Here is a 21,084-nt window from a genome sequence, read left to right as displayed (position 1 = left end):
ACCACAGTTTCCAGTATATAAAATATTGACCATGCTAGTATTTTCACAGGAAATACCAAGCTCTTCCACTGTGTCAAAAATAATCTGCTTTTCATTCAGACTCATTAAAATCTTAGATTTTAGATTTATTATCTTGGATGAAAAAAGCAGATACGTGAGAGGCAGCACATCCTGGCTATATTGTGTATGTATACAGGGATGCTGTTACTTTCTTTATAAATAAATGACATATTTATATGCATATTAATCCTTGTAGATTTGTAAAATGTCTAACAAACACTTCTATCTCTTTATGTGTATTATTTGTTTGGCAATCGATATTTTCTGACACTGCAGTCTGAGGTTACATCTGTGATCCTGTTGCAAATCTAGGGGTAATTACCTTTTGAATGACACGTGGCCTGACCTTCATCTCCAGATAATCCAGGAAGAGTTCACGTTTGACTGTGGGGACACAAAGGACAGATTTAGCACACCAGTATCTTTTTGGCCGTATTTTAGAATTCAGCAATGCACTGGATATCCTATATCAAAGTTTATCTTTGCTTCTTCCTCAGAGGTGAAGACAGAGTGTTTGTGGTAAACTGCAAGAAACAACTCAGACTCAGAATTACAAAACACTGAAATCAAAGAGGTTATATGTATTGCTGCTTTCTTTGAAATACGCTTTTTATTGAAGTAGCTTGCAGGAAGTCCTCTAACAGGGAATAACAACAACAAAAATGCCCCAAATCCCACACGTTGTACACAAAGTGTAAAAATAGACGTAATTAGAGCAGCATACAATAATTAGACTCCAGAGCAAGTATCATGGCAAATTCTTCAGGCTTATATGCATGAATAAAAAGCTGATACAGTGCATAGTTAGAGGCCCCTGACTACACTCTCTACTTTCAGTTTCAGAGATAGGCTTTGACTCTCATTTTCCTCCTAATATTAATCACAGATGGATGTATAAACTCTGCAAGGCAGAAATCCTCTTATCTCCAATTCTTTGTTTTCTGCAGACTACTGTGATTCCAACCCTGTTTGTTTAAAGCTCTGATACTGCAGCTTTTAACAGTGATGCATGTTTAGTTGTTTCTTTAATATTGAAGGATTTTCACTGAAAATTTCCAAGCCAGGCCCATTTGCCAGCCTGGGAATCTCACTTGTAAGAAATCCATTTCTGCGTCAGGGAAGTGTTTGCTGAGAGTCACGTTTATGTTAGAACACAGCAGAGAGCTATGTTAGCCAAATGCAGAGAGAATTGTGGTATGGGAAGAGTGACTTGCAATGTTATGGTTAGATTTCTGTGCAGGGTTTATTCCAGGTTATAATGGAAGGACTGCTTTACATGCAATTCAGCTGGAATGGCACATTTTTGTGAATACTTGGGCAAGATCAAGTGCAGCATAAAATCTAGTCTGAAAGTTCTCAATTAACTTAGGCTTCATTGGTCAATGGTAATGACACGAGAACTGGAAGCTAGACTTGGATTTGTCTGGATTTTCCCCAAATACCTCATTTGATATCCAGACACTGACAGGGTTACTTTTTCAGAGTTAAAGAAATGAATAGAAAATGTCAGTTGTTCAAGGGTATGTAGCCCTGCCCTAAGAGAGGTCTGTGCAGCTGCATAGCTTCAACTGCATTATGGCATGCAAGAGGGCACATGGTGCTCAGGCTGACAGTAGCTGGGAAAGGTGGAGAGGGGCAAAATAACTCAAAAGTGCAAAGTGTTGCTAGGGGTACAAATGCAACAAGCACGTAAGAAATATCCAGAATCTTCATGATATAAAATCCAAGTGGATATAGATCAGTATATAACAGCTCATCCCATTGCAATGGTGATAGGGGGAGCTGCAAACCTCCTGCAGTGAATTCTCACCTGATAGACACTTTGTTTTTTGCCACAGCAAAACTTATCAGAGGAATGCAGTCAAAATGTGACTAGGAGAGAGGGAAGCAGACCAGATTTTGGTAGAGGATAAAGGCTGAAAATGAGAGGCCAAAGTCTGCCTTGTTAGCAAGAAGTCAATTCAGAGGCACAAAAATATACAGGAAAATCGAAATGCTACAGCCTATCAGTTTGCTGTAGGATTTTTACTCCTATCCCTACATTTGTTTGGTGAAAAATTCACATGAAACTCTCGTCTTTTTCTGAAAATAAATAAAAAAATATAAATCAAACATCCATGTTTAAACGCAGTTTGTGAATCATGGGATTTCCTAACTGTGTGACATCTGGTCCATCCCTGCTGCTTTGCACCGATATGTATCCCAATTGCATGCAAGCCAGCTTTGAATGGACATTTTGCAAAGTGTGAAGAGTTCACTATCTGAGACCTGGGGAGGCGAGGACACAGTTAACCCTTAGAGATCTAGTTGCCAGAGGCTGCAAGAAAAACAGTAGAAGTTGCACACGAAACATATTTTGAATTGCTGGTTGCATGTGTAGCTCCTAACACCTTTGCTGTCAGGCTGCTGGCATGTACCCTGTGTATGTGCATAGGAAGTGACTGTGGAAACGTACCCGTGTTTTTTAGCTCACTTTGAGTTTCCCCCACTGGATTACTAGTTGCTGTTGGTTACTTATGTTGAAGAGGCCGTTTTTGCAATGACATAGGTGAAATTTTCTCTCTTCAGATCATATAGATTTCTGGTTTCTCTTCAGATTGTATAAATCTTTCACTTTTTACTAAAGATTTCTGTGGAGAGGAACAAGCACGAGTGTCAAGGAATTTTTTGAGACTCCAATGGAGCTGTAAAACTATCCTATGAGGACAGGCTGAGAGAGTTTGGGGTCATTCAGCCTGGAGAAGAGAAGGCTCCAGGGAGACCTTATAGCAGCCTTCCAGTACCTAAAGGGGCCTACAGGAAAGCTGGAGAGGGACTGTTTACAAGGGCATGGAGTGATAGGACAAGGGGTAATGGTTTTAAACTGAAAGAGGGTAGGTTTAGATTAGATATTAGGAGGAAATTCTTTACGGTGAGGGTGGTGAGACACTGGAACAGGTTGCCCAGAGAAGCTGTGGATACCCCCTCCCTGGAAGTGTTCAAGGCCAGGTTGGATGGGGCTTTGGGCATCCTCGTCCAGTGGAGGGTGTCCCTGCCCATGGCAGGGGGTTGGAACTAGATGGGTTTTGAGGTCCCTTCCAACCCAAACCAGTCTATGATTCTATGAAAAAAAAAAAAAAGTGCCTGTGAAACAAATAACTCGCTGATTTTAGGAGCTATATTTTAGTGCAAGCATTTCTCAATGGCTAGGTTGCTGAGCCTTGCTCAGACTTGCCTTCCTCATTCCCTTTGGAGAAATTAAGAAACTTTTTGTGAAGTTTACCAGGTGCTGGGAGCTCTGCTGCTGCCCCTTCATCACTGCCCGTACCACTGCAGGAGGGCACCTTGCCACCTGTACTGCTTCTTCTGCCTGCAGACTCAGAAGATGAAGCAAGGCAGATTTGGATGTGCAGTGATCATAGGTGCAATGTTGGGATGTTGAGGGAAAGCAGTGACAGTGAGTTTGAAGAAGTCAATGGGGAAGGCCATGATTTTCAAATGAAAGTAGGCCTAGACTAGGCTATTTCAATCTGGCCAAGCCACAAACTTTAGTGGAAATCCGGATCTGATTCAACTTCCAGGTGTTTAAACTTGCTGTCTTCCCTGTCTTTAAAGAACCATCTTTACTTTGCCAAAGCCTGTATTCTGTAGTTATTTGGTGTTCATCTACTTTGCAAGCCGAAAACAGCTTTAATTAATTAACTGGCAGTAGAGCAGCCCATTCGCTTTAGCACTTGACAAGTGAAGAGCTAATGTTGATGCAGCAACTGTTTGGCTGTCTGACCTGGGGTACAGTACATAACTGCTTACTTGCACTGATTTACCTGTGAATGTAGAGCCGTGATGTTTATCAGCATCTAAGATTTCAGATCTGTACCCAAAAAGCTCAGCGTGTAGCCATTTGGAGCTGTGCTAGTGATAAAGAGGCAGAGCAGTAAATAATAACTGCTACCATGAAGTGGCTTGGAGACTGATATGAAGATACAGAATCAAAAAGCATTAAATCCTGAGGTAGGGTAATTATTTTTAATGACTGTTTACTAGTCTGTGCTTCTTGGAAAGTAAGGGGGTTTCTAGATGGTGCAATGCATGTTGCTAAACAGCCAGTTCCTGGGAACAGGACTATGTTTGACCTAAATGGAACCCAACAGATGAAGATTTGCATGTTCAAGTAAGTAACTTCAAGACAAAAATACATAAAAGAAAAAAAAAGAATAATGAAAGGAAACATATTCTGAAGGCAAACCATCTGAGGAGGTTAGGAGACAGGGAATCTGCTTCATGTTAGCAAAAAATTTGATCTTTTGAAGCTTGTGCGCCATATTCTACACCATTTAACATGATGAAATTCTTCCACAGTCATCAGGACTACACCCTTCCAATGGCTTTAGGGACTGGGCCTTCCCAATGGAAGACCATTTGATCTTCTTGCGTTTAAATACAAATGCGAATTTCTCATGAGGTCTCCTTCCTTTCTTACTATAAATGTTTCCATTGGCAGCATTTTCTGAACTAAATGCCAGGCAGATTTCAGATGCAATCCTAGGTCCAAGGTTTTGTACATTAAGCCAGTCGGAAGGTTTCTCCAGTAGTCTCCAGGAATTCCTTCTTGGTGGTTGTTACCCAATAACTGGAACCTTGATTCTGACTTTTTTTTTTTTTTTCCTGTGGGCTTTCTCTGATGGGTGGAGACTAATGCTTTCTAGCCTTTTTCTGTTAGCTTTAGGAGTTCCGCATGAAGTCACCGTGACAAATACAGTAATTCAGGACAACAGCAAAGCTCATTTGAGTAAAACTTCAACTAGTGTTACTGTATTTTTGCTTCTTTGTCTTTTCCCAAGAGAAAGAACGTGTTTCTGCTTGAGGTCAGGTTTGGTCTGCAGTTCTTCTGTGGATGGCATTGAAGTTGGCTGCTTGAGGCTTTCTCTTTCCTGCTAAGTGGGAAACTAGACTAGAATATGATTTGGTTCCTCTTTATGATGGTACTCGCTGTCATTTATTTTTTTGTGTCACGGCTTTCCTTTGAGTAGGGGGCTTTATAGAAAATAGAGAAATGGAGTTGTCTGTTCATAGATTTCCAAGTTCTGCACTGTTATGAAACTTCTGTAGCTGAGTCAGTTATGGGACTCCTCACCAGAGGTGCATTTCTTAAACTTCGTATCTCTCTTATGGGAAAGGTGTTAAAATAAAATATTTTTTCCTAGTATTCCAAAAGAACTGCTCCACCTTAGATCTGGTCTTGCTGCTCATTGCCTTTAAGAGGAACTCATGTAGAAATACTCATATAATACTCCCTCAAACTGGCTTGCCAGACCCAAATATTCAAATATTATGTACTAGCTGAGAAGTACAAATAAATATGGTTTTCTTCTGATCTTTTAGGAATGAGTGTAAATCTTTCTTTTGCAATTATGAGAGTTATGAACTTACTACATTTAAATATGCATATTTTTTTAATCAAGGGCTGAGATTCTTACCAAGACATGTGACTCCAGGAACAGGCTAACACTTTATTACTGGGTGCTAATACTCCCTAGTTGTGAGCAGGCAGCATAAGCAATGTCTTGCCTCACCTCTCTGCTTTTACCTCAACAGAGGTCATTAGCAGCCATGATGTGGATTCATTTCCATATGAATTTAATGCAATGTAATGTCAGAGATGTGTGCAGCTATGTTGTCCCCAGGGCTCAGGGTCACCCCTGTTAATGAAGCTGCTTGAGCTTTATGTTCCCCAGCATTAAACCATAGCCATTTTCCTCCTTCCACACCCAGTGAGGGCCTCCTTAGTTGTGGTAGTGAGTAGCAACTGTTAGTGTATTGTCAGAGCGCATCACCAGGCACTATTTTTCTCATATTGGGTGTGCTGGCTACTTTAAACTCCAGAGCTTTTTGCCTGACCTTGCAATATTGCAGGGATGTGGTGTGGGTTGTTTTGTTTTTTTTTTTCTGTTAATGTGCAGAATAGCTTGTTAGAATAGATTGTGATTTACAGTGAGATGGGATAATGCCTGTTCTGGAAGGTCTCGTGCACCCCTTATGTGCTGGAAAATGACTACAGTTTTTAGTGGTTATTTCAAAGATGTTGCAAGTGTTTTCTGTAGCCTTTCTCTGTCTAAAAAATAACAATAACAATTAATCTCCTCAGGGATTCTTCACATCCTAATTACAACCAAGCCTCTCATTAGTCCCACAGGGAGACAGAATCAAATGCCATATGGTATTTTACACTTAGGATGCTGTGCTTACCAAGAGCATTAAGGAGACAGGAAAAGGGGGAGTTAACAATTCATAACCATTTATGGAACAGGCACAGCCCTCCTTGGACCCAGTTCAGCAGAGTCTGAGGGCCTCAGATCAGGAACTTTATCTGGCTAGTAATTGCATCGGCATGCTGGCTTTCTTATGTGCGTGTGTGGGCATTTGGTGAGCAGGATACGAAACTGCAGAATCTTTGTGCTGGCATCCACACACAAGGATGAATTAAATGAATACACGCCTCCCGGGAAGGACCATGGCTGGATTCTACGGTTGCCTGAAAAGTAAAAAGTAAGTGCCATGCTGAGCCCTCCCCTCCACCTTTCCAAAGAGAGCTGAGCCTAGTGGGTACTTTGAAATTCTGTCTTTGTTGTATTTCAGCAGCAGCACTGAACAAAATGCTTATGCCTTGAGATTGAAGTGCCATTCTGAGTACAAAAGTGCAAAAAATCAATCGTGGCTGAAATACCAAATTGGTGAAAATTTGTCATGTGGGTTTTTTTTTTCCTTCAGAGGTATAAACATGAAATACTGGAAAAGGAACTCAGAACCTTTTCCTGTCTAATTATAGCAAGAGGAAAAATGTCCCCTTCCTTATTGATTAGCTATATTGTTAACATATTAACACATAAAACCGAGAAATACAGAAATGCACATTGGCTTTTAAAAAATGTTCAGCTAGAAATCTGGCAGTAAATGCTCTTTGAGAACTTGATGTGCTCAGTTTTTGTATAAGCAACCTGAGGTTTGTTTCTGTAATTGCTCCCTGTTGAGAGATTTGGTTGTATTTAAAATAAATATTTTTTACTGTTTCACTGACATATTCTGTTGAAGCAGACTATAAAGGGAGAAGAGAATGGGACAATGTATGTTAGTATTTGTGCTTTAAACCACCATGAAGATACATTCTGTTTTTCCTTTGACATTCTCCCTGCTAAGGAATGGAACAAAATTTTCTGCTGCAAAAACTGAACAGTGTTTTTTGATAATGTTTTGCATCAGCAAACTGTAGAGGGCTCTATTCTTGCATACAGCATGGGATTACAGAAAGTGAAAATGCACAGTGAAAGGCAAGCAAAGTTATGTCTTGAGGCTTAAGGTGTGAATGCTGGTAGTTAAATGTATGGGTAAGTCCCGGTTAGCAGAGGGGGGGAAAATAGTTCAGAAGTGAAGCTGGCACTTCACTCTTTTCTCCTTTTCCCTCTCCTAAAGCTTGTATCCCTCATACCAACAGTTTGTCTCACATTACTCTGGTGGAAATGTGCATTTTCAAAGGCGCACAATTCCTATTGGATTTCAGTTAGCATCTCCATCCCATACTGACTCTTTTCCTCCTTTGGAATTTGTAACAGTGTGTATAAGAGGGAATTAATATTTGGAAAGTGAGTCTGCCTTAGATAAAGGGGGAGGATGTGATCAGAACTAGCAGAAGAGCTGAGAGTGAGACCTGATGAAGATAGGAGGACTGGCACTTGAATTGACAGAAAAAATCCGTTTACATTGTTTGATTTATGCTAAGTTTTTTTCTCCAAATCCTCCAGCATCTAATACAGTTAAAACAAACTTGGAAGTCTGAGAGAGGCTACAAAGGCTGGGCAGATGAAACTTCTTTCATGTGGCATACAATCTCTTCTTTCCTGGTGGATCTCCACCTGATTTATGAGGAACAGGATTGGGTTTTTTCTTCAACAAATTCTTCTTTCTTGTTAGTCTTCAGTTAGGTCTCTACACTTGATATAGATACAGATTATATTCCTCAACCTGTTATTTCAGCCCTGGGATGTGTTCCCAAGTGGATTAATGCAGCTATTAATACTTTGCAGTCTTTACAAATTTTATATGGTCCTTTGGCTGTGATTATTGACAGTTAAAATGAGTCTAAGACACCAATTGCAGTAACAGTGATGTTTTTAACCTGAGATTAATTTTGGATGAAATTTGTTTGGAGTCTGACACCAAGCATTTCTGGACAAATGGGTCCTTGCAACAGCGTCCCCAAATCCTCATGTGGTCATTCAACCTGTAGGCTGAATGAAAGCTATTGTGGAGTGAAATTACTTTTATGTTTTAAACAATTGGCTTGGGTACCAGTAGGGATTTAGCCAAAGCGGCGTAGAACTCAGTGCAGGCCATAAAAGCTGCCACTGACACTGGGAAAGGGGTCCATCCAGGACTTCGAGCTGCTGGGTCCAGCTAAAGCACCTGGACTGTTTTAAAAGCTGCTTTGGGTAGCGCTCTCCTGTGCTGCTGTCACATTTACCTTCACATTTTGCAAGGGGAAGCAAAGGCTCTGCCTTGGTACACTGCAATAATGTATGACTGAATCCAGTCTTTCTGCAGAGTCTTGTCCCTGTGTTTTGTTAATGTTCTTTTATGAGACATCACATTAAAAAAAAAAGGAAAAAAAAGAAAAGAAAAAAAACCCTAAAACCTAATCCAGGTAATTCTTTTTCACAGTCCCAATCTTGACTGCTATTCCACTGAAATAAAAGTTGTAGATTGCTTTCATATTTCTCTTTAACCAGCACCTGCAACCTGAATAATCTTAAAATGTTCTTCCAGTAAGTTTGTAGCTCATCGTCCTTGTTGCAAAGTTTCGTAAGTTTCATTGTGTTTGGTCCTAGTATAGTGTCAGAAAAAAATATTAGATCTGGACAGATACAATGCAGTTTTCGAAGGCCTGTGGAGGAATCTTTTCATATGTCTCTCAGTTTTTGGTACTAGCCAAATACATAGTTATGAGCTGAAAATGTGGTTGCTTGAATAGTAAGGTTCACTGATGGTCAATGCAAACTGCCAATTTCCAAAGACAAATATAGTGTGTTAGAAGCTATATAAAATATTTGGTTGAAGGCTTTGCATGCCAGCTCAGAACTGGTTTCTATAACAGACTATAAGGAAATGTATTTAGCTGGTCTGTACTTAATGTGGTCATTCAGGATTTCATGATGCCTTTCACAAGCAATCCCAGAATTAGGGACATATATCAATTTGAATGTTTTCTGCTATGCTGAGCTCTGCACTTCCAGTGGGATATTGTATTCTTTTCTTATACTCTGAAATTGTCAAAAAATGCTGATTTGCACTCTTAGCCTGCAAACAAGTTCAGCATTTGGGTAAAGAAAGTTGATCAAGGGATGCATCAGTATAATTTTCAATATATTTTTAGATTGAGGTGAAAGTCATTGCAAATGTAAAATGATTTTATGACCATGAAATCGAGTAAAATGTGTTTTCTGGATTAGGTGCTGTTGCTCTGTTGCTGTAGCTTGCCTTGTTGCCTGTTCAGATGAGCGTCAGGAAGAGATTTTGGTGCTTACCGGGATTATTGCAAAGATAGCACAGTGCTGTCCACCCGATGGACAACCAACTAAGCTCAGATGTCTGTTCACTGCCTCCCGCACCCTCGCCCCAAGCCCTCGTGTTGGAGAGACTCACAGGGGACAATGGAAGGAGTGCCCAAAGTCCCTTCGTCCTTGATGCAAGATACACTTTTTACAGCTTTTATATCTGTGTGGGGTCCTTAGAGCCTTTGGTTCCCCATCCACAGCAAGCAGCTGCTGTTTTAGCTTGGACACTAGCAAGTGAATTGGAAGTGGTTTAAAGCTCCACCAACTGCTACTGAAGTAGCAACTTAGCACTGTGGGGAATGGGGCAGTTTAAAACATTTGGCTCTTCTCTGTCAGCAGCTCATTCACCTCCTGTCGCCTCTCTCACTTTTTGGAGGCATGTAATCATCATGGGGTTTAAGTAGCTGCGTTTACTGACTGCCCGAAGTACATGACACTTTGGCAGAATTTTAGACATGGAGCATCTCTCCAGGACTCACAGGCTGTTAAAAGTCAGACACTGAGTTCCCAGGCCATCCCTGCCTGTGGCATCCCCCAGCACACCTGGGCTCGGCTGGACTCAGCAGCGGTCCATAGGCTCAGTGGTGCTGGCAGCTGTCAGGAGTTCGTGCGGCTTTGGGGTCAGTGTGTGCTGCCTGGGAGCTGTGGCAGAGCTAGTGCTGCGGTCCCGTGGTGATCTGGGGGGTCTGTCTGTGTGGTCGATGAATTCTGGTGAGGCGAAATGCTTCCCATGAACATGTTGGTATCTTGAAATATGTTTGTTTACCTGTCTTTATTGTACACCACTTTAACACAATATTTCCTAATGATGGCAAGAATCACTGATTAACAGTTTTTCAGTGGGTTTTTTTTGAGATGAAAACATCTGAGGATAAAAGGTGGTTCCTGCCCAGCAAAGCAAGTTCACCAGTGCAGAGACAATCCCTGGATCCACACAGGGGTGACAATACTGAGTTTCAATAAACAGCTTACAGAGGGTGCAGGAGGCAAAGCATTGAACAGGAGAAGGGGTGTGCTTTTGTGGAAAGTGGAGGGTTCTCCCTGCTAGGGCCAAGTCAGAGAGGGTGAGCGGAGGTGAAAGAACTCCCTGGGCATTGTGAGTTTCTCAGGGGAATCTTTCAGTACACAACCTGTGATCATATTCCTGTATGTGGCAATTATACAGAGTATTTGGACATTTGTGAGCATTTTGCCTTCAGCCCACAAGGATTGTTCAGGGTATTAAATGTGTGGAGGCTTAAGTCCTGTTCTGTTACTCCAGAATAGCAGAGAGGGTGAACAAAAGCAGTGGCAGAGCCATGGCACTGCAGGCAGTTGAGCACAGTTAGTACAATGGTGCTGTATTATTAAAAAAAGATCAACTATTTCTCTTTGTTGATTCATTCCATTTGACTCATCTCTGTGCAAGAAGTTCAGTTCTGGCTTAATACACCAGTGAGTCACTCCACGTCTCCCAGCCCTCCTCGTTCTGTTCGAGCTTCTCTCTGGATGGTGTTTGTTTTAGCAGCCACAATGATGCGGTGTGTTTGCTGGCTGTAGGCAGAGGAATTCCAAGCAGGCATGCCCGTTTGTTTGGTTTCAGCTGAACAGCCCTTTCCCTAACACCAAGGTGCTGAGTATATGACAGATGTGCACCTCTAATGCTGCCTGTCCTACTTCTCTTGCACTGGAGCAGAAGGTTCTTGGTTTGGGACAATCTGCTGAATGTGATTCTCACTCTTCTGCACCATTTGGCTGTCAGGTTTCTTGTCTACATTATTTTGCCAGACTGAGCCATGAAAATATCTTGTCATAATTTTGCCTTGTGTTCTCTTATACAGAAGCTTCTGCTGCTCAAAGTGTCTGGCTTTGTACTCTTACAGTCAATTGGAGAGATTAATTTGTCATTTCCTCCTTGTACAGAGGTCTGGAAAGTTTAATAGCTGTGATGTGAAGGCTTTAGAAGCTGAAATATGACTATAGATATGTGGGACAAAATGTAGTAGGTCCAAGCTGTACTTCCATTAGAAAACCTATCCGAGCTGGTGCAGGGCAGCTAGAGCTGATTACCAGCCAAAGTTGGGAAAATCTGAGATAAGTCTGTGGGAAAGCAGGAAAAAAACCCCAAGGTAATTCCAAGGTTGATTTTTTTTTTTTTTTTCCCTTCCCCCCCTCCAAATTTCCGCTAAGGGTTGCTGCTATAAGAAACCAGTTGAGTACAAGGTGCTCCACTCTAATGTGATCCAAGCTTATAGTTCTTCATTAAATCTGTTGTAGTTTCAAGGTTGGTAAAGTTATTATGGATCAAGGAGTTTTAAGCAGTGTTTTGAATACAGCAAATACTAACTGCAGACTTTTTTTTTTTAAATCTTATTGTTATATTATTCATAATTATTTGTATCAAGATAGCAGATGGCCCTACAAGGCTCCATAGTGGGAGTCACTGTTTAAACAAAAAAAAAAAGTTAGTCAGTTGATATCCTGTCTGATTTTGCTTGCAGATGCTGAGCTGTCACTGTTCATCACTCTGTTAACAGTCAGGGTTGTGCTAACAGCTCAACATTTCCAACATGCTGTACATGAAAAAGCTGAGACCTGGGCCACACACATCATTATTCATTTTTTAACTGTATCCTTATACTGCTGTGTGCTGCTGCATTCATATAGGTGTACAGGCACCAAGGTATTCTGTGGTCTGTTATATCCCATCACCATGCTATAAGCATGACTGTTAGAGGGGATTGTAGCACTCTCAGAGCAGGGTAACTTGGCTGTGCGGACAAAGCTGCCTGATTTTGCTTTTTAACCAGAGCTAAGGCGGCATTCCAGCTTCAAATTTTTGTGGTGGTTGTTTCTTTTGGCATCTAAGTTTCAAGGATCTGGTGCTAATTAGTGAACTAAATGTTTGACTTTTATTCATGATGAATTCATTTATGCTTATTCATTCTCAGAAATATGTAACTGTGTGCTTTTGCCAGGGCTTGTAAGTATCACTCATCTAACGATGCAGATCTGATCCACACAGCAGTTCGGATGTAAATGGGATGTATTTGAGTGCTCTCAGAATTACAATCATGTTAATCATCAAGCTATCTGTATACGTGGGAAAATACAGACCTGACAGGGGTGCAGAGGAATTGTTTGCCGGTTCCCTCTAGCAGTCAAACTGTTTTCCCTCATCTCAGTTTAGAGAAAAGAATGTTTTGGAAGTTGAAATTTCATTGCTTTCCTTCAAAAAATGCAAATGATCTTATTCCTTCCTTTCTTGCAGCCTTGGCCTGTGAAGACCTTACAGAATGTCTGTCCCCATCTGCTTCCCTTCCTCCCCTCCCATTGCCTACTTGTCAGTACCCATCTTACAATCCTTGATGTCTTTGGTATCACCCTCCTGTGTTTTTCTACTATCACATACCCTCTCTGCTCCCTGATGCTACTGTACCACTTTCTTCAAAACAGTTGAATACAGCTTGATACTCTGTTGGTGCAAATCAGCATTAGCTCAGATAATCTTATTTTAGATTATCCTATTTTAGAGAGGTATTTGTGTCTGGAATCCCAGAGAAGTAGGATCCCTTTTTAGAGGTTGCTCGTACTAAAGAGAAAAGTCAGTAAATGCCCTTGGGATAGAAGTGTCTCAGGGATTGCTTTAAGCACCTGTACAACGTCACTTGGCTCTAACAGTCTCTGTGTGCTTCAAGACCAAGTGTACTTCAGAAGCTGCCTTGAGGCTCCAGAGAGCAGCCAGGAGAGAAGAGCAGGGACAGCAGGAGGTTTCCTTTAGAGCAAAAGAAGGGAGACTCTCAAACTCCACACACAGCTCCAGAAGAGCTCCTTCTGCAAGCCTGGAAGCTGCCCCAAGCCTTCCTTGATCGGCAGCCAAAATGGGGTCTGAATTCCAGAAATACCCATGGGCAGTGGGAATTCAGGGGGTTTAGCCAGCCAAGCACAGTTTGTTTCAACATAGGAGGGAGCTGGCATGGTTTTTATTTTTGTGTGTGTACAGGCAGTAGATGTTGTCCCAGCTATTTTTTGGGACTTCACATGAAGAGAGATTTCCTGAGCTTCCTGCCAAAGGCAGCCTCTGAGACCACAAAGCCTGCATTTTATTTGTTCTCTTATAGCCAAAAGATGGCTGACTGTTTTTATGACAGTTTGATCTTCAGAGTGAAAATCTGTAACACAGTTCGCCCTGGAAATTTCTGGTAGCCTGTCCTTTTTTTCAGTGCACTTTGAATTCTTGGGCATTAAATATCTATAATATCTCCTCTTGGAAGAAATGTGTTCTGGGAAGTTTGATCTATCTGAAGATTTTTTAAAATTTTTTCCCATCCTTAAGCTGCTGTTTAACCCACAAATTAAGGGATAAGTGACTGTTTTGGAAAAACTTTAAAAAAAAAAAAAAAGCTTTCAAAATAGCCTGAAGTCCCATGTTTCAGTTCTGGCATTCAGTTCACTATTGTTTCAGCCTCATTTCCCCTGTGATGTTCAGACAGCTTAATTTGGTAAAAATGTCTCCAGACTTTCTTTCAGGCCCAGGATGTTCATCACATTTTGTGAGAATAAGATCTTGAAAATCAGTGTGAGACTCCAATACAGGGGCATGGCAGATATGCAGGCTACTCTTGCAAAATTGTATGGGTTTTGTTATTTATCTTTTGTGTAGTGGTAGTGCTTGATGGCAGTGTCTATTGGTACAGTTCTAGCATGCTGGTCTCCCATAGTGGAGGTAGTGCTTAGTTCCTCCTTAGCTCGTTAAGCTTTCCACGCATTCAGCGTGAACCATCTCGATTCCACAGGTAAAGAAACTCAAGGCTGAGCGATAACTCGGCTACTGTCAGCGATCCAGTACTTTGCCTTGTTACCCAGTGATAGAGCCAGGAAAATCAGCCAATTCTCCCAAGTCCCAGCCCAGTAGTCTCCATCTGCTAGGATATGTTTAAAAGATGAGCTCTGTCTCAAAGATTTTACTGTCTAAACTAATAATTGTCACCTTCACAGTTTGCAGATATTGGTAATTTCCATGGAGTTTTCTCAGACATGCAGTTTTTCAAGCCCCTCTAGAGCGTGTTGAAGCCAGCTGACGGTAAACTCCTTTCCTTAGCTACTTTTTGCTGATCCCTGCGAAGCAGCCCGTGGACTCCAAGGGTTCTGCACACCACAGGTCAGATATCAAGACATCTAACTTTATTCTGGGTGGCCACAGGTGGAACAAAATTAATTAGGAGTTTGGGGAGGGGGTAAAAAGCACACACACAAGCTAGAAAAAAGTGGCCAAATATGCCCACCACCAGGTCTGGGATAGATTATTATGCATATTTGTTGAATTTGCCAGTAAGCTTTACTTGTATTCCCATATTTGACTCTCTGACATCTCTACTCTGCTAGCACGAGGCATGTCTGCTGTTTAGTGATAGTGGCTTGCCATTTCCTGTTGCTTTGCTCTATAAACTGTTTCCAAAGGCACTGATGCTTACTGGGTGTAGCTCCCTAACTGGCAAAGCCAGCCTTTGGTTACATCCTTGCTGATTTTTAAATGCATGTTTCCGCTCCTTCCCAGGTGCTCCAAATGTATCCATGTCAAGTGGATCTAAGAGTATCCCCTACTGCTGGCAATGTACTAGCTCTTAGTGTGGTTGCTGGATGACTCTGCTGCTTCTTTTACTTCTTTTTAGGAAGAGTGGAAGGAGGTCATCATTCCAGCTGTTTTCTGAAATTTACCCAGTGTGGTAGTGTGAAGAAGAAGAATTACTGCATGGGAAAAGCACTGACTTATTCCTATCCTAATGCCAAATGGTGCAATTAAACCAGGTCATTTAATGTACATTCCTTTAAAATGGAAGCAGTCTGGGCCCAAAATATTGGCTGAGCTCTTGCATATGCTGAGATCATGAGCATGTTAGTGCCAGTCTTGATTTGAGCAAAGTTCTGTCACATTTCTGATCAGTGCAGATCAGAAAATGCACTGGGAAAACTACGTGACAAATTATTATCAGGGATGGGCTATTCAGAAACTTTTTACTTAGGTTTTGGCAAACTGGTAGATATTTGCTTTATTGTCTGAGCAGATACAAACTTGCAGTGGAGATGCTCGCACGGACATTAACTACATAAGGTCATGCTAATAAGCACTGCAGACTAATTAGGCGTATGAGGGCTGCTTGACGTGGCATGTCCAAAACAGGTTAATCTGTCTGGCACTGGTGCCAAGTGTTGCAAAGCTATGGCAGCTTGGACTTCAGTTTGGCCTCTCGAGCTGAGTACGAACTAAGAGCTGCTCTACTACTGGTACCTGCTTCAGGTTTAAGGTAACACAGGTCTGTGTACGTATGCTGCAGTCATGTCCCTATGTGCAGGGAGGCTGTTCTGCAGCGATTTAGCAAATGGCATCTTAGCAAATACTGCTGAGAGGGAGTGAGTCTGTGGAGATGGGGCAGGATGAAGGGGACAGAGGCAGTTCCTGGACTGGTAACAGTGCATTTCCACTGTTTTCTGCAGTAGCTTATGAATGTTTTTGTCTTGATTTCCCTTCCCCCTTCTTATCCTTTTGGCTTCTCACACAATTACAGACTGAGCCTGTGTGACTGTATGAAAGGCATTTCCTCCTGTTACTTTTTTTTAAAGTCAGCTTCAGCCCACCAGCTGCTTTCCATTAGTGTTACACACACACTCACCAGGAGGGCAGCACATAATGCTTCAGGCACTGCTGAATAGCAGAAATCCTCCAGAATTGCTGTCAGACAGAGACTTCTCAAAGCAGATTGTAGGTAAAAAGAGTTCAGCACATTGGGACCTGTCTTCTTGCAAGCCTTCTCAGAGAAGCCAAGGTGTGGGGACAGAAGGTGGTGAGGAGGAGTTGTCCGAATGCAAAGTGTGAAAGCTGTGAATAGATTTCTTTATGTGAACGGTTATTTGCTCTGGATATCTCGTCAAGGGTAGGAGCTGAATGTTGTCTGTTGCTATGGGGAATTATGACCTCTTACTTGATCCTGGGAGAGTATTTTATTGACATTAAGTATTATCTATTTGCTTATCCAGACTTCCTGATGGCTACTATTGCTGTATTATATGTGATCCTTGGAAAAGGACCTTAAACTTTCTTAAACTCTCCCTCCTTCCATGAAAATTACAAGAGCAATATCCATTAACTTTGTAAACTCCTCCCTTCACTGTTATCAGTGGAGGCAATAGCAAGAGTCCTAATGTAAACTGCTGTTTGTGCTATTCTCTTATGCCTACCTAAAACAGTCACAGTCTGGCCAGGGACATACCAGCGAGGGGCTGGCAAAAAACCCTGGGAATTTCATCCTAGAAACACTTCACGGATGTAGAAGAGTGTAGAAGAGTACAACGGGATCAGCTGTGCAAGGTCAGATCCCAGTTCCTGCTGTCATGTTGGGTTATACCCTGTTTCAGCAAAGTTGTTAGTGGGATCCCACACTATTCAGCATGTTCCCTGAATGTGGACCTTGAAGTGCAGTTCGCTCGGCTCAGTGCATGGAGAGCAAAGGGAGCTTTGTTTGTTGAGTTTCTGATATGCTCAAGGGATGTGAAAAGTGAATAGAAATTTTGCTGGCTCTGCTATTGCTTTACAGTTGACTCTGAAAATCCTGTTCCATGGAGTTGCAAGAGGGTAAACTTTACTTCATTTACTGTCATTGGATTGATGAGTTCATTGATAGTTAGCTTGTAGGGTGCCCAGAGAGGAAAGCAATCAACCACATTTTGTCAGAACAAAGTCCTCTAATGTGCTTTAATAAGACAGAGTAAAAATTTAACCCGTCAGCCACCTTTTGCTGCAGAATGTAATCTGAATACTAAACAGTGAGTCCAGCTATGAATGCCCAGGTCTCTCTGCTATACTTGAAACTTTCATAGAGGGGAAAAAAAAAAAAGAGAAAACTCAAAAGAAAATGAGTCTTTTTATGTGCAGCTTCTGCAAAGCAAGTTGTAAAGTAAACAAAGCAGTAATATATAATGTTTCTCTTTTTTTATTATCCTGTATTCTGTGTTTTTTTGAAGCTCGGTGCTCAGGAGAAATAGAGGGGCTTTCTCTGAGGTCCTGCAGAAGCTTGAAGTGTGTTCTGGAGGGGAGGCTGGCTGCAGGGTGGTGACCTGGAAGACCAGATGAGTGGCATGTATTTCCCTGTGCTGACCCATCTTGCTGTGCAAAGTGTGTGTCCTGAAATCTGGAGCATAGGCTTGATTTCAAGTAATTTTTGTAGCCTGAAGAAAATTGGTCTTTAAAAGCTCCAGGCAAAAACTTCACCTCTTTCTCTTGGCTGCTTGCCATTGTCTGTCTTCTGTAGGCCATGAAGATGCTAACTGAACACAGTGCCTCGTATTCTTTAGTCTTTATTTCCTCAAAAAACTATTTGTTAGGAAAGAGGCTGTTCAGGGTTCAGCATCTCCTTTGATCTCTCTGTCATAAGGCCTTCCGGAATGCTTTTACAGAAGCGTGGGACTGAAGCTGAAGAAACAGTAAAGGTGGGGTAGGATCTCACTTGCTGTGCAGTCTCCAAGTCTTCTGCTCCGCTGGAGAGACAGCAAGGAGGCTGTGTCCCTTTTCTAAGGCTGAGCAGAAAGTGTTTCTGTTTGTCTTGGGCCTTTGTTAAATGCAGGAAACTTGAGTCCTGTACAATGTTAACTTCCCAGGAGTCCTTAAATACACAAACTGAGCAGTGAAAGGGAACTGTCTTTTCTTCTTTTAGTATACCCGCCTACCCCCACCCCAATGTACATATTCAGTAATGTACTCAGCTGGGAAAAGGGAATGGTCAGAACATCACCCTGGGACTTTATTTCTTTCGCCCTCCCATAGAGCACTCCAAATATGTATCCAGTTGCCCCATTTTGTAAAAGGGAAACGAGGATATTTCTCCTGTTCTTGGAGATTTCTTTTTCTCTTAAGATTCAGTGGCTCCTTTAATGAGTCAAAGAGCTCCAAGTTAATGCAACAGAGTAGGGTTATTAATGGAAGTTTCATATGGGATAGGAGGGAGCCTAGATCTAAACCATCAAACCAGGTGAGGGTAATGATGATTGCTAACTAGGTCCCATTGCCTGCTTTGAAAGTAAAGCAGACCTTGCAACTCTATAGGAGTTTTATTGCTTTAAAGTACACCCTGGAAATGCAAATAGGCTCTAGTGATGTCAAGTTTATTGTTGTGATTGCATCTGTGTAGGAAGCCACTTCACTGTTTGCAAGTAGTTCATTAATTCATAGGTGTAATAATCCAGCTCATCACCCTGTGAACACTGTGTAGTCAATCCTTGCTGCTCTTAGTAAGCTTTCAGTCTTTTCCATGGCCTTACACAGGAATTGCTGCAGTGGATTTACTGGGCAGGGCCAGGCCAGGCTTTTAAGATGTCTAGCAGAGACTCAGCATCTTGTTTGTATTGTACCTCTGCAACAGGAGGCCTGTACACATGCAGGGATTGCAAATGCTGTTGGGGAGAAGATTAAGAACATGATTAGAAAGTTGTAGACTAGAGAAACGTGCCCGCTGTTCTGCTTCTACTGGGAAGCAAACAGTAGCTGGGACTTGACAATTCTATACCTTGGCTGGCCATAGCTATCAGTCTGTTGCTGCTCTGCCTTGACTGCTCCCCCACTGAGGAGACAGTCTCCTTCTCCCAGCTGTCCTCTAGCATCTCCTAGCCTGAAGAGTATCAGAAATGCTGCTCTGCCTTGACTGCTCCCCCACTGAGGAGACAGTCTCCTTCTCCCAGCTGTCCTCTAGCATCTCCTAGCCTGAAGAGTATCAGAAATACTGCTCCAAAAGGCCAGTTATTTAACCTGATATTTTTGTCACTAAAAGTCAATACACATACACTATTTGTTCAAAGCTTTGTCTCTAATGGCATAATTCTCTGGGAAAGCTCACAGGGTGCACATGGTTAGTACAGCTGATTGAACTGAACGTACATGGTATTGATGCATCCTGACACTGCATCTGTCAGATGTCATTAAGGCCTGGAAGTGGTGAATGTCTGAAGGTTCGATCAGTTAATGCCTCTGCACTCACATGCATTTGTATTGATGGGTTTTTGTCCTTTTTTTCTCCACTACATTGATCCCCAGGCTGGGGTTTGTTGCTCAGAACATTTGCTAGCTGTTCCCTGTGAAGTACAACTCACTGTCACCAGAATTTGAAGCCTAAGTGTCATCTAATTGCTAACTTTCATTGAGGTATGTCATCAAGCTTTTAATGATGGAACTTACACTTTGCTATAAATATTTTTTTTTTCCTTGTCATTTAAATACTTGCTAACTTAAAGCTTGGAAAAATCTGTGATGGTTTCCCTCACCTGAAGTCACTGTTGATTTCACTGGAAAAAGATGATGCTGTGATGAGGTATATAAAGGCACCAAACCATTAGGTCCTAAGTGGGGCACATTTACAAACAACCGTTGCACCCTTGCAATTGACACTTGACCTCCATATGCCCCAGAGAACTCAGCTATAAAATTGAATTAATGCAGGAGTTGCTTGACTGTGAAGAGACTGCCTCGGAGCTGAACTGCTTTCAATTATAGTTCTACTTGTATAAAAGATACACCAATTGGAAATAAATGCTTGCAGTTGTAATAAACACAGCAGTCAAAATATTTCCAAAGTCTGGAAGGATTCTGAGCGAGCAGCTGAGACGATTGAGTAATTTAAATAAATGTAGAGTTGGTGAAAACAACTGGATCTGAAAGCAGCATTTTCTCTTGCTTTGATTTTATTGAAGGTGGGTAAAGCAGAAGTTAGAGGTCTAAATGAGCCAAATGTCAGACCCACTCACATCTGTGAAAATAAACTTGAGACTGGGGACTTGCCAGTTTGTCCTTGTAAATTTGTTGAGTGCTTTTTTGATGTTTTATTTCAAATGCATTTCCTTTTCTCTCAAGAAAAATCTAACATAATGAGCGTGGTGTATAAAGTTGAGGGGGAAAATTGGAACTGAATTTCTTTTTAATACAGAGAGTCTATGAGAAAGTCTGCTGATGACCACTTTAATCAAGATATGCAGGAAATGCAGACATTTTCATGGATAATTGATCAGATATGGGAAAAAAATGGAGAAGAGTTGAATGGTTATGATCATCCAAAAGGGAAAAATCTTCAAAGTCTTATTTTTTGTTCCTTCTCAATATTGTCTAACAATTGTTTCAAAACCACCCTCAATGCATCTTATTTAGAAAAGGTATAATCAGTCCTCGTCGCTGCAATGAGTTTTTCATTGATGTTTAGCAATTTGAGATGAGATGTTTGGAACTACAGTGTGTTAATGCACTCCCGTGTTCACTGCTCACAGATGATCTGTTATAAACCAGAAGAAAACTGCAGTCTGTCTCCTCCATTTCTGTCTGTCTCCATTTCTACCTGACATCCAGCAGTTTGCATATCTGTGTGGGCAGTACGGGGAAAGCTTACTCTGCAGTCTGTTTTTTCACAGGAGCCCTGACCATTTTACC

At 41.6% G+C, this 21,084-nt stretch overlaps 1 protein-coding gene and 1 non-coding gene across 14 annotated transcripts in view; both read left to right on the top strand.

The window, feature by feature from the left end:
• The window catches only part of KIAA1210 (KIAA1210 ortholog), a 60,675-nt gene that overhangs the window by 9,175 nt on the left and 30,416 nt on the right, over window positions 1–21,084 (top strand). The window contains exons 1-4 of one of the 13 annotated variants that reach the window (XM_054839427.1): window positions 6,397–6,585; window positions 14,622–14,784; window positions 17,643–17,793; window positions 19,705–19,812. The exons of 1 other annotated variant lie outside the window; for it this stretch is intronic. Coding sequence is in view for 2 of the 12 variants with exons in the window: in XM_054839423.1 (XP_054695398.1) it covers window positions 6,524–6,585 (62 nt within the window). In the remaining 10 variants the exon portion in view is untranslated. Of the gene's footprint in view, window positions 1–6,394; window positions 6,586–14,621; window positions 14,785–15,302; window positions 16,990–17,642; window positions 19,813–21,084 lie in introns of those variants that run through there. 11 more of the 13 variants (XM_054839432.1, XM_054839425.1, XM_054839428.1 and 8 more) reach the window with 11 other exon arrangements.
• LOC129212041 (U5 spliceosomal RNA) lies at window positions 2,637–2,746 on the top strand. The gene has a single exon (XR_008579051.1). It is a non-coding gene; the product is annotated as a U5 spliceosomal RNA (small nuclear RNA).

Source organism: Grus americana, chromosome 12 (genome assembly GCF_028858705.1).
Source record: "Grus americana isolate bGruAme1 chromosome 12, bGruAme1.mat, whole genome shotgun sequence".
Classification (NCBI taxonomy): Eukaryota; Metazoa; Chordata; class Aves; order Gruiformes; family Gruidae; genus Grus; species Grus americana.
The sequence above is the reverse complement of the archived record's forward strand: the minus strand, read 5'-3'. Positions and strand labels throughout refer to the sequence as shown.